This window comes from Aptenodytes forsteri, unplaced genomic scaffold, assembly GCF_000699145.1.
Source record: "Aptenodytes forsteri isolate BGI_AS27 unplaced genomic scaffold, ASM69914v1 Scaffold333, whole genome shotgun sequence".
NCBI classification, from domain to species: domain Eukaryota; kingdom Metazoa; phylum Chordata; class Aves; order Sphenisciformes; family Spheniscidae; genus Aptenodytes; species Aptenodytes forsteri.
Genome location: NW_008794542.1, coordinates 1,983,512 through 1,996,176, shown reverse-complemented (window position 1 = coordinate 1,996,176; position 12,665 = coordinate 1,983,512). Strand labels below are relative to the sequence as shown.

Genomic DNA, 12,665 nt, shown 5'->3' with positions numbered 1-12,665 from the left:
GAGTCCCCATCCCTGGAAGTATTTAAAAGACGTGTAGATGCGGCACTTAGGGACATGGTTTAGTGGACATGGTGGTGTTGGGTTGACGGTTGGACTCGATGATCTTAGAGGTCATTTCCAACCTTAATGATTCTACGATTCTATGAATACAAAGAACTCGGACCTTTTTTTAAACTCCAATTATTTCCTGAATGTCTACAGAACATACACAAGAGTGAAACGATGGGGAAGTATCAGAACAAACACTTCTCTGCTTTAGCTTATTCTATCCCTCTCTTCTTAGAAAGAGCTTGCAAAGAAAACAAAAAATTAAATATCGCACTATCATCATGTAATTCCGAAATCCCTAAATACCTCTGTCATCATGCCTACAACTGAATAACACAGTTTCAGATTGAATACCACAGCTTCAAACAGATTTGGAATAAATTCATAAACTAAATCAGCAGCCCCAAAGCTCCTTCCCACTTCACAAAACTATTTTGATTTCACTGTGTCTCTACAGGCACCACACAAATGCTTGTATATTCCAAGTTTTACATAATATTTACTGCCGATTTCTTTGCAAAAAAAGGTAAGTCGAGTAAGGATTTAAAGAACAAATAGGAAGTAAGATGAAATTTTGAGAGGGAGAGAATGGAAAAAAGTAGATAACGCAACTACTAATTTATTGTAACTTGGGAAAGAGATTCTAATAACCTCATGGTTTCTTGTTATCATTTCCTAGTTTTTAGTTCTCTAGAACTGCCTTAAACAATCGCTATAGGCTGTTTGGAAGTGGGAGAAGAAAGTGGTATGAAGGAAGAGAGTAATCTTTTGCTACACACATATAGAGCAGACTTGAAATTTGTATGCAGAAACAAGTTTTCTTCTTAAAATACTTTCACCTGTGGTCACACTGTGGCTCCAAGCCACAAGTTAACATTATCACTAGTCCAGTATTTTGTACTAACCTTTTCCTTCCTCAATTAGGAAGCCATTCAATTATGTTTTACATTTGCTTACAAGAGTCCATTTTCCTGTTACTATTAAAATTATTGTAAAACCACAACTAAAAAGTAATCACTTAAGTACATGGTCCATTCATCTTAACAGTCAGAATAACTTGGTATTAAGTTGAATTGCTGCTGCTTTATTCACACTTAGACGTACTGATTTCGCATGCAAGGAATGACTTCACTGAATGTATGAAGAACAGATTTCTGTATAAGAAAAAAATATTCATAAATGATGCCCTACTGTGTGCCCTAAATCATGAGTTTAGAGTGCTAGTTTCAGTACAGTTTTGTTTATGGCATCATACTGAACTATGATTGTTATGTTATTAATCTCTAAAATATTTACTAGCTTCCTATGCCTTAATTCAACTGCATTATTAATGGAAGTGTAAAGAATCATGTTAATTGCAATTATGTATAAATTACAGTTTAGTGTAGCCAGTGAACAGTATCTTCCACAGAAGAAAAACAGAAAACCGCTGAAAGAAATTTAAATGAAGTAGGTTTAATCAGAACAGAGTACTTGCTATTTGTTAATCCAGAATGACATATGTATTTAAAACATTTTGTAAAATTTCTTTTTGTTTTAGCAAAGGAATCAATAAAGCTAAAGTGTAGAAACTTTCCATTTCTCACCCTTCAGACTTGTGTACCTATTTTAGAAAACAATCTAGTTCTTAGAATATAGAGCAAATATTGCCTGAGTTAGAACAGAGATTTGAATCACTTAGCCTTAACCAACAGGATGTACAATTTCTGAAATATATATCCTTCCCAATTTTCCTCCTTCATTTGTTTTGATTGGTGTAAATATTTCAAGCAGTTAAAAAAGTGGTAAGAATAAGCAACCTGATGTTTAGGGCACTGTCTTAACAGAGAGAACAACTGCACTCAGATTCTTCAGCAACTCGCAGAAACTGAATGGAAGTTCTTTATAATTCACTTGAATACTTTCTTCAGTATGATTTTAAATAAAAAGGGTAAACGGTTTATCACTTTTTCTTTTTTCATAAATAATAGTTTCTACTTTGCTCTTACAAAAACCCACTAGGCCAACTTGGTCATTTCTCAGAAAATAAAACACCGTTTGCTGTCGCTGTTGTAATTTCAGCATGAATTAAAATTTCAAACACAACTCAAAACTCTACCCTGAAAAAATGAATAGCAAATTTACATTGCAAATATTAGCAGAGTAAAACAGTACTTACATACTTTAACAGTTAAATAATTTAGTAAAAAGAAGGCCAAGCTGTCCACCTGAACTAGAACTCATGAGAAAGAGTTTGGGAAACAAATCAGAAATTATTAAAAAGGGACTTGCAATGCAAAACCAATCACAACCATTCTAGGAATAATGGTTTTAATTCATTACTTGTCATTCATTTTCTCTGAAATTGTGATTGAAAATGAAAACAGGGCTTGGGAATCACACTGTTTTTTTAGACGCAACTTGACTACAAGTAGATCTTGCCCATGCCTCTTAGTAAGACAAGAGGCTTGTGATTCATGCTGTATTAATAAATTAATTCCTCATATCTGAATCATAAACAAGATTGCTCACAGATCTACTTTCAAGCCACATGACCCTTTTGCTCGGTGATCAGTTTTTCTCACTTACACAGTGAGAAATGTTTTTAAGAGCCTCATGCAGACTTCAAAAAAAGATTCAAGTCTTGTTTTACTATTTTATTGGTTGCATTTCTTCCTCCACACGAGACAACTGATTACTACCAAGTTTCAGCAGTGTCCAGAAATGTGGTAGGTTTCTTAGCCTAAAATGTTTTCATTTATAAATCCAAAAACCTTACCTTTTTCATTGGATTCAACCTTTCCTCTCTGTCTGCCAAATCTTAATGTAACCTTGATTTGTAAACTTTTTACTTTTTCAAAATGTGTTGCATTTTTATATAGACCATAGCTTTTCTCAAAATAATATATATTTTTTATACTGCACCTCCAAAGATACTCCTCTTTCCAAGTTGAAACAAAGTACATTTCAGAATTGCGCTACCCAGCCCTCTTGACCCTACCACATACCAAAATTTCCACCCAAAAAACTCATACTGTATCCATCTGAGAGCATAAGGAAAAGGGAGCTCTGAAAGTATCTCACAGGCAAGAGAGAACAGTATCTTTCAGCAGTACCCAACAAAGCTAGTTTAAGCAGAATCTAGTGATTCACCTCTTTGAAATTAAGGTGTGGATTACTCAGCAGCCTCTGCGCAGGCACAGTCCACCTGTGGCCTGTCATGAAATCCCTGGCACAGGAACTGCATTCCCACTCCTGAACTGTAGGCAGCTCATGATTCATTTTTAGGTTACCCTCATCATTTGAATGCACTGTCTATACTTGCCTCTCCAATCTAATACAAGAAATGGGTGGGTGAAGCATAGAACTAGGAATATGAAGAAAGACTGACACTGGGGAGTCTAGAAAGGAGACACTAAGATTTGTGGGAATTGGATGAAGCCTAAAGAATGGCAATGAGCATTAATTAGGTGAGCTGTAGATTCTGGAACAAAAGTACCAGAAGCAAGTACAAAACAAAAAACTAAACAGATTACATAAAGAGATAATGGACAAAAGAGCTAAAGAAAGTCCCTCCTGGCAAATCCTGAAGAGGATCCAAAACTTATTCTCCCTTTACCAGACATCTGTGAAATCTACTTGTAAAGTACATCCTTCTCCAGTCAAAGATGACGACAGTCCATTACTGCTACTGGCTTCTCAGCTGTCTGAATGGTGCAGTGGGTACCTTCGGCAACTGATCCTAATCTAAATAACCCTACTGATAAGGCACAGAGTTACATCATGCTCCATGATGAACTTACCACCTCACCTATTAAGTTTTTAAACCTAGGAAATTACATTCAGTAAAAGCTGTAGTAAAGCAAAGCATTACTAATTTCTGCATGCTGGAATTTTCAGAATTAAAATTGATTTAAAAGCCATTAACTTAAAAAAAAAATAGAGGAAAAAGCCTATAAGATAGTGAACAATTCTGTTTTTTAAGCACTGCTTGAATAGCATGCAGTGAATAAACAATAGGGTAACACAACAAACAGAAGGAAAAAAAAAATTAAACAGAATCTTAGTAAGTGTGTGCCATCCATTTTGTGCAATCAATGAGGCAGACATCCCACAGGAAAAACTGTGATTTTGTGATTCAAGAGCATACGATAAAATACATATATACAGCAAATTGGACTGTTTGCACAGACAATATTAACTGTGACACTGTTCAGCTTTTAAATGTTTGACTTTGCAACCTTAAAAATGCTCTTTTAACACAGTTTCTCTAAAATGTACCATTACAAATGAAAACTAATAAACAATTCATTGCCAGGAAATGTGTTTACGCATTTCTAAATAATCCTGCATATAGAGCTGGTAGTTTATCATTTTTACGATTACGATGCTAGATTGCTAGTATCATCCCTTGCTTGGCTGCATATTAGCTTTATACAGAGGCTGAGCTTTACTGAATAAAATTTTCCAAACAACAATATTGGATGCTAACACACACAATGCTGCCCATACCAAACCCTCAATAATGTTTTACATTAAAGAAAGGAAATTCACAGTCCTTATGAGTTATAGATTCATACAGCTATAAATGTTATACAGCATAAACTGCAAATCAGAAATATTACAGCAAGAAATCTCTGCAACCACACAATTCAACTTCAGCAGAGAAACAGTACACAAGAGGTAGAGAAAAGAAGTGTTAGATAAACCAATAAAGTCTATATGAAATACAGCAGATCATAAAACAGCTACATGTATCTGAAAACTGCTTTGCTATACTTTACAAAAAATAAAGCAGTATATTCAGTATATGCAAGAAGAACACCTCAGGGTGTTAGCATTCTCGCAGTAGTTACAGCCTTACTTCTGTGAAACGCTAGTAAATGCAATCCTTAAAATGAACTATGGACACTCATCTTATAACATAGCTATAGTAACCCATGTGCTATCCTACCTGATCTATGGGCAGTCTGCTAGGTCTCAGTCAGAAAGCCTATCCCTTTAATGCATTTATATTTTTAGTACTCCAAGTCCATAAAACAACTGTAACTTAGAGCCCAGGATAACAAATACTATACTATGCTATGCAAAAATAGTCTTGGAAAAGAAGATAAAAGGCTCCGACAGCTGTTACATTAGAAGATACAGTTTCAGTTTAGCATGATAGGAAAACATTCATATGCACTTACATCACCAGCTTAGATGATTTTCTCCAACATAGCGTATCTTTTCCACAGACTCGATAATTTCTGTTCTTCATGGGGAGGGAGGGTGGATTTTGTATTTTACTGTCTTCCAATCCTTTATTTCAACAATCTCAAAGTAGTGACAAATTCGCAGTCTGCATCACTTCATCCATCCTTACTTACCACTTTTTCTTGATGTTATCATTACCATTTTCCAGCCACTTATCATCATCTTTCTCAAGTTCTTTCAGCATCATCACAAAATATTGTCTCACCAATAATTCCCTGCACGCAGTCTACTCAGTTCAGTCTCAAGGCTCTGGACCCTGTAGAATGTCTCCTAAAGGAGAATGTCTACTGCACTGAATCTCAGAATACTGTATGCATATATAGTTTATTTTTCTTCTTCATCTATAGTTGACGAGCACCATTTGCTAAGTGCGTAGAAAGTTATCTCAAGGTAAAAATATTATGTCAACGAGAACATATTAGCTGCCCTGACATAGGTGTCCACATGCATCCTTGCAATAAGTTGGAACTGAATTACCATTTATTACACAATAAAGGCACATACATGAGCACTTCTGATCAAACAGCTAATGTACTGTTCTCTAGCTTACCTAACAGTAAATTGAGTTAATACCCTCACAGCAGAGACTAACATTTTGAGAAGGTCTAAAATATTCACACTGCATGCATAGTATAAACACATATTAAAAACTACTATAAACTAGAGTCAACTTTTAAAGGATCTAACTGTGGCTGACAAATATATTAATAGACAGACATAGCTTGTTCCTCTTGTAATTAATCTAATAAAAAGGTAATTGTTGAAAATTGTCCATGTGAATTTCAGGAAACAGATTTTAATAAATCTATTTCTGTAACAACCCATGCTTTACGCAAACATAAAATGAAATATTTTATCATTTTTCAAATTATTACTTTGACTTTCAGTCATTAAAACAGAATACCTGGCTTTTTTATGCAATTATTTCATTTGCCACATTAAGATAAAAATGCTCTTAGAGCATGCAGCATTTAACAGGATATAAATAGATGCAATGTAACCAAAAACATTAATTTTACACCTCTAATATTCCTGCTCTCATAAAGAGAAAGACTTCTAAAATTCAAGCTGTCCCAATAATTTAAAATAACTTAAATCTCGTGTTGAGCATCTTAAGTAAGATGTATAATATTCTACAGAAAATTCTATCTTTAATTTGCTAGAAACAAAAGCCTATTTTATTTTTTCAAAAAGGAATAAACTAAGTAATTCTAATACCAGACCAAATAACTTCAACTCCTCAGGTAAGCTGTCAATGAACAAGATTTACATTTGTTTTTAAGGGCAAGATCTTACGATTGTACTATGTAGTTACCAATAAATGCCCCAGTATTACAAGAAAATGGCTACATCCTCAAGGGACATGAGATACTGTAAAATTCTCACATTTATGAGCAAATGTACATGTATGCATGTTACCTTCTATTGCAATAAAAGCCTTGCATCAAAGAATTCAAAATTCTGCAAAGATTTAAATAGGGATTTAACTTTTTAAGGCATATTAGATATGTTGACTATAGCATGTCTTCGGATACTGCAAAAGATTTCATTGTTGAGGACTTGAGTCAAATAAATATAAGGTACTAAGAAAAACTGCTGCTGTACAGGGGAGTATGAAAACAATCCGCATCTTACTAGTTCCTCTTTATGTCTTTTTGATTGTATATATGTAGAGTATATGCAATAATATATAAAGCAATTTACAAGATATGTGCACGAATATGATGACAGGTTCAAATAGCCAGGAAAAAGGTATAGCGCATCTTCTTTTTATAAAACTTAGCAAAGATAAGAGAGATTCAGTCTTCTTTCCAGGACTTTTTTTCTTGTCCCCTTCTGAAAAAGTCAGCACCATATAGGAAAACCTCAGGAGCTAGGCAGATCAACTGAATAGTTTGTTCTACAGTATTTTGCTCCTATATCTGTTAAAAAATTAGGGAAGAGCCTAAAAGACTTCACCACAGCATGGACTTTTTTTATAGGCATGTGCATATTTCTCATAAAATGTTTATCAGTTTCTCTGACAATTCAGTAGAGCATTTCTATTTTGGAAAAAGATCACTAGAAGATATGCGCTTGCACTTTTGTGTTTTCACCTAGTCTTCATATTTTACTTTCACTTTGCTCCTTACCTCTGGCTGATTAGAAATATTGAGAATGAGGGCCCACAGATCAGCGCGGAGTGCTGTTGGACATCCCTGACGAACATATTGTTGAGCTGCAGCACTATCTTGCTCTGCTAAAACTGTTAAGAAACAAAGCAGGTAATGAATTGATATAGTTTAAGACTTCCAAAGTTTATCAAATTATCAAGTACTTCAATTTTTAACTTTACAAACTGGTTTACCATGCTGTAAGCATTAGCTAATGGGAAAATACCTAAAAGGTCTGGTTTCCACAATGCAATTTTGAAGTAGTTCCCTGGGAAACAAGGCAACTGATATTAATAAGCAAGGCTGTGCTTCCTTCTATCATAAAGTAGCACTTAGTATGTACCCTCTTAGTAGGTATCTATGACTACATCAAGGCTAGTTGCAGCTAGTAGGCTGGCATCAAGCGGAACTAGCAGCCATATGTAGCCACAAATACTCCTGTTTAACTACGAGTGGTATCTCAGTTCAAATAGGAGATTGTCACTCATTCTGGTTTTTTGTGTCTCCCCTATTTTCATATTAACTATATGAATATCTTCACAGATAACTGTGGGGCAAGAATTTTCCATTTCAGAGTGTACTTCAATAAGTTCTCTCATTATTGGTATATGTACTCTGGGGGATAAAGACTTTCCTTCTTAAAAGATTTTGTTTTTCCTTCAGACTGACATAAAACAAATACTCTACTGTTGACAGGTTTGCCTCGATGGGTCATTGTTGTCAAGCTTTAGGCTACTCTGTCATAAGGGCCTCATCTTGAATAAAGTACTGTACATACCTTAGAGCAGATGATCTCATTCCTTACTTAAATCTATAAACTTGAGAGACAATGATCTTTAGCTATCCTCATCTGGTAGAAGTGTTATTTCCCATCGAGGTTATGTGATTAACTGTACCCTCGTACCTGAAATGTCTTTCACAACAGAGAGAGAGTTGGGAGAATATTTCTGTGAGATTATCTAGACATTAGATAGGTGTTGTGCTGGTACTCAGAAGTTTTCAAATCCATATCCTCTGATTTTTCTGAAGTCTCTCAGAAACAACTTGCTTTTCTAAACTTCACTAAATTAGATATTCACAATATACTGCCCTGACATGACTTAGAAGGATGAGGTTTGGAATTATAAATCTAATTATTTTATTCCTCTCTCCTTCCCCCTCTTCTTAAATACTGAATAGAACAGTCTGCCAGTTCTCTGTTTTAACCTGCAGAGCTCTAACACAGATGGTGTGTGATCCTTTTTTCCTAAACGAAGAGGGCAAAAAGAAAAAAAAATTCCTACATTCCCCACAAAATTTTAGAAAAGACTGTGGTTCATCTCAGTGTCCATGAGTGTTTACCTTATTGTTTCTTACTGAAACACAAAATATTAAAAAGTAGTTTTGCTATATACAAGATGGGGTTTACTAAATACAATAAAGAAAATTCCTCAGACTTGGCAATACATCTAATATAAAAGCAAAATCAATACATCAATGGCAACCAAAGTCATTACCAACACCCAATAGAGCATGCAGTAGGATTCCCACTGAATGAACTGAGATTTCAGTTTATGGTCAAGACTCTTAACTCATATTTTTACAAAATTTTGTGTCTTTGCATGTAGGAAAAGCTAAGACAATCTCTGTAATACAGGCTGTTCTACACAGACAAGAGATGAGGAGTAAGAATTACATTGTGGAGTTGAATGACTGGCTCAGGAAGTCTGGATGGGGAATTTATTTGGAAGAACAGGAAATGAACAGCAAGATGGACAGTGCCATAATGACTTGCTCTTGGATCAGAAAACAGATGATGAGGGATAGAAGGAGGACCGCAAAAGGAGAAGTAAGAAATAAAGGTCACTGTTTTGTTACTGCAACAAAAAAAAAAGGGATGGAGGACTTTTGGGATGGTACTCACTATTTTTTTCTTTGATGGTGATAATGTTTAGCAGGATTCACAAGAGACAGTAAGGAGCAGATATTGATGGATTTCAAACACTCCTTGTATGTTTCTTCTATAAGCAAACTTGAGCTAATAAATGATTGTTTCTTTTATCTTTCCCTTTCTTTTGTAGGTTATTTCTTAACCTACAAAAAAAGCCTGGAACTTTCTCAGCAAAAGCAGTTTACAGAGACAAATGAGTGAATTTTCCATGGTGGTTAAGTATTGCAATACTTAGCAAGTTCTGCAATTGCAAATAACAATTAAAAAGACTCTGTTCTGATGCACAGGTGTAAACCCCATTACACTAGTAAGAACTGTGTGTGCAAAGAAGGAGTCCACAGTCTTTTGATTTTAAAGTGAAATTCAGTAGTGACATAAGTTCAGTTATCACCAGAAAGTTATGTCTCTATGCTTCCTATTTCATTTTTAATGAAATATCTGTGGAGTTATTTATCTGGTAGCTACTGGTAGACTGCAAATGCTTGCTTTTCTGTCTCTGTCTAAATTACAGCGGTATTACTGACTGTCTCTGAATTACAATGTTATTACTGACTATGCTTTGCATTAGTCTGTCTAAATTGTTAAAATTCTAAAAGGTATACGTAATTGAGACAGAAATTTACTAAATGTATCCCTAACTAATCACAGTTTATTACAGATGAAAACAGATATATACCTTTCTGTCCAACACGTACATGTTCATTTTCAAAGAACTCTATAAAATAAAGAAATAGAAAAGAATGGCAAAAATTAAATTAAAAAAAACCCACTCCAGCTAGTAATGTATTCTATATTTTTACGACACGCCACTACATTCAGCTGATTTTTACTGTTAATGTCACTAAAAATCAACCTGAATCAGCATCAATGTTCTTTTTCAAAAACTAAGAAGAAATAATACTACAGAATTTTTTCTTGTCCGAAGGACACAAATACCAAAGTAGCACTATACTGCATGAACCTACACTTTCAATTAGGCAAGTTTCGATCTAAAAAGAAAAATCACTTGAGACTATAATGTTTTCCACTTCTGTATGAAAAGACCATTTTAACACCTGTTTCTACAGGAATAAATGCGTACATGGAAAAACAACAGAAATTATGCACTATTTAAGCTACTGAATACTAATATATGGATATTTTCTGTAATATTTTCTTAAAGATAGTTATTTAAAAGATGTTTGTATATATGCCTATCTGTTAGTTGGTTTAGCTTTTATTGATATTTTCTTTATTTTTGGAGACAGGTAATTTTGTTCTCTAGATCCTCAAGTGTTCAAACACACTGGAATTAACATATTTTCAACTTAAGGTGACAATTTTAAATCTTCTCCAAATCTGACCTTTCATATTTGCAATGTTTTCTATTGTTAGCTATAATTTACTAAGAAAATCACTACAATCATAGTTACAGAACAAATATTCATGGTTTATTATGGAAAAAATACACAAATTACTTGGTAATTGCAAAGTATTCTACTCATTAGTGTTCTATTTAAATGACTGAAGCACAGCATTAGCTAACCAGGAGGCACTTGTGCTGAATCATCAATACCCAGCTGTCCTATATTTAAGCCTAGTTCACTGAAGTCTTCTTTCTGAAAAGAAACAAAACCATAAAACAGTAATTAACAGTGTTTAATTCTCTAAATCACTAGAGATTTCTTCCGAAAGGCTTAATGTGAATATTTTCTAAACCAAACATAGTACTTTTAAATGCAGATATATGAAATATGAGCTAAGGTTTTTAAAGAGAAGAATCTCACATCAATTCTTACTCTAGTTTTAGTATAGGCCCCAGTTTTCATGTCAACTATGAGCTACACCTGGATGTAGTAAAGTGGTGAATGAAAGATTAGGTTAAGGATATCTAATTCCCAGCTCTTTCCCAACCCAGGTGCAAGTTTTTCTACTAGCATAAAATCCTCAAGAGACTTATCAGTGAAGCATTAAGAGCAGCTCTCCTATTTTCCAATTATAATACTAGCACCCAAGCATTTCCTTTCATTTACAATCTGACAATAAAGGGATTTAAAATTACTTTGAGAAGAAAATTAGAAGCTAACTGATTGTCAGATTACTGATCTTGTACAGCGTCAAATAAAGCTGTAGAATTAAGATAAACTACATATTTAAAGTTTCTTGTATAGAAAAAAATGAGTGAATAACACGTACAGAAGTATATTTTTGGCACAAACCAAAGCTGTGTAGCATAAAATGAAAACTTCCCTACTGGCAGATAATTTAGTTTATGCTTTACTTTTCATTAAAGATGTCTTTTCATAAAACTTTTTTATGCTCTGTGTTTTAACTACATATTTAGATTGATTTTCACTTTCAAAAGAAGAAATTTTTCATGGTATTAGTATTCTTCCTTATTGTTTAGACTCTTATTCATTAGCAAGGCAAAATAATTCTTACAGAAACCTCTTGTAAGAAAAAAATCTACTCACCAATTCTGGAATATCTTTAACTTTTAGAGGAACCTGAATTAGCCCCAGATGATTTCTGAAACTAGGCTGTTCTCCATTTTCATAATTTGGGTTTCGAAGATTCATCAGTACCTTAAAAATGGTAGCTCTGTCATTCCTTGCATATATTCAGAAATTTACATTCAGAACTCTTCTTAACATCATCAGTATTACAAACAGTACATTCAGCATAAAACCATTTCGTGCAACTATCATATATGTATGCCCAAATTTTATCTCAACATTTTCAAAATCAAAAAGGAGCCAAATTTTTAAGGAAGCAGACATATTCTACTTTGAAAAGTAAGCTCAAATTATGAAACAAAAAAGCAGAAAATATTTTTGATATATGGGATTAAGTGCTGGCTACATAGTAATGTCTTGAGTAAAATTTACTTCCTCATCAAAGCCATTCAAACACCAACAGTATACTTCTGATGGCTACAATATCCAGGATATTCTTCAGTATTACTTTTTTCTGAAAGAATTTTTATCCATATTCTTACACTGGCAATCCTATGTAGCTTTCAGTCAAAGTGCTACATAATTTGCTACTAAAATAATTTCTTACTAAATAGCAATACACCAAAATAATCTTCTTTCGTTTAAGGAAAAAAAAAAACCCTACAGAATTGAAAACCTAAAGTAAGGATAAAACTTAAGAGACAAGGAATCATAATGTCAAGATAAGTAGCTTGGGGAAGTAGCTTGGGGAAGTAGCTTGGGGAAGTAGCTTGGGGAAGTAGCTTGGGGAAGTAGCTTGGGGAAGTAGCTTGGGGAAGTAGCTTGGGGAAGAGTGGCTGGAGAGAATGCCAGCAGAGAAGGAAC

General features: G+C 34.1%; 1 protein-coding gene across 2 annotated transcripts in view; it reads right to left on the bottom strand.

Moving 5' to 3' along the window:
- The window catches only part of TBC1D19 (TBC1 domain family member 19), a 57,733-nt gene that overhangs the window by 20,369 nt on the left and 24,699 nt on the right, over positions 1 to 12,665 (bottom strand). For both annotated transcript variants that reach the window (XM_009272300.1, XM_019470212.1), the window contains 4 exons: positions 11,820 to 11,930; positions 10,892 to 10,964; positions 10,043 to 10,081; positions 7,416 to 7,528 (listed from right to left, as the gene is read on the bottom strand). In XM_009272300.1, coding sequence (XP_009270575.1) covers positions 7,416 to 7,528; positions 10,043 to 10,081; positions 10,892 to 10,964; positions 11,820 to 11,930 — 336 coding nt within the window. The remainder of the gene's footprint in view (positions 1 to 7,415; positions 7,529 to 10,042; positions 10,082 to 10,891; positions 10,965 to 11,819; positions 11,931 to 12,665) is intronic.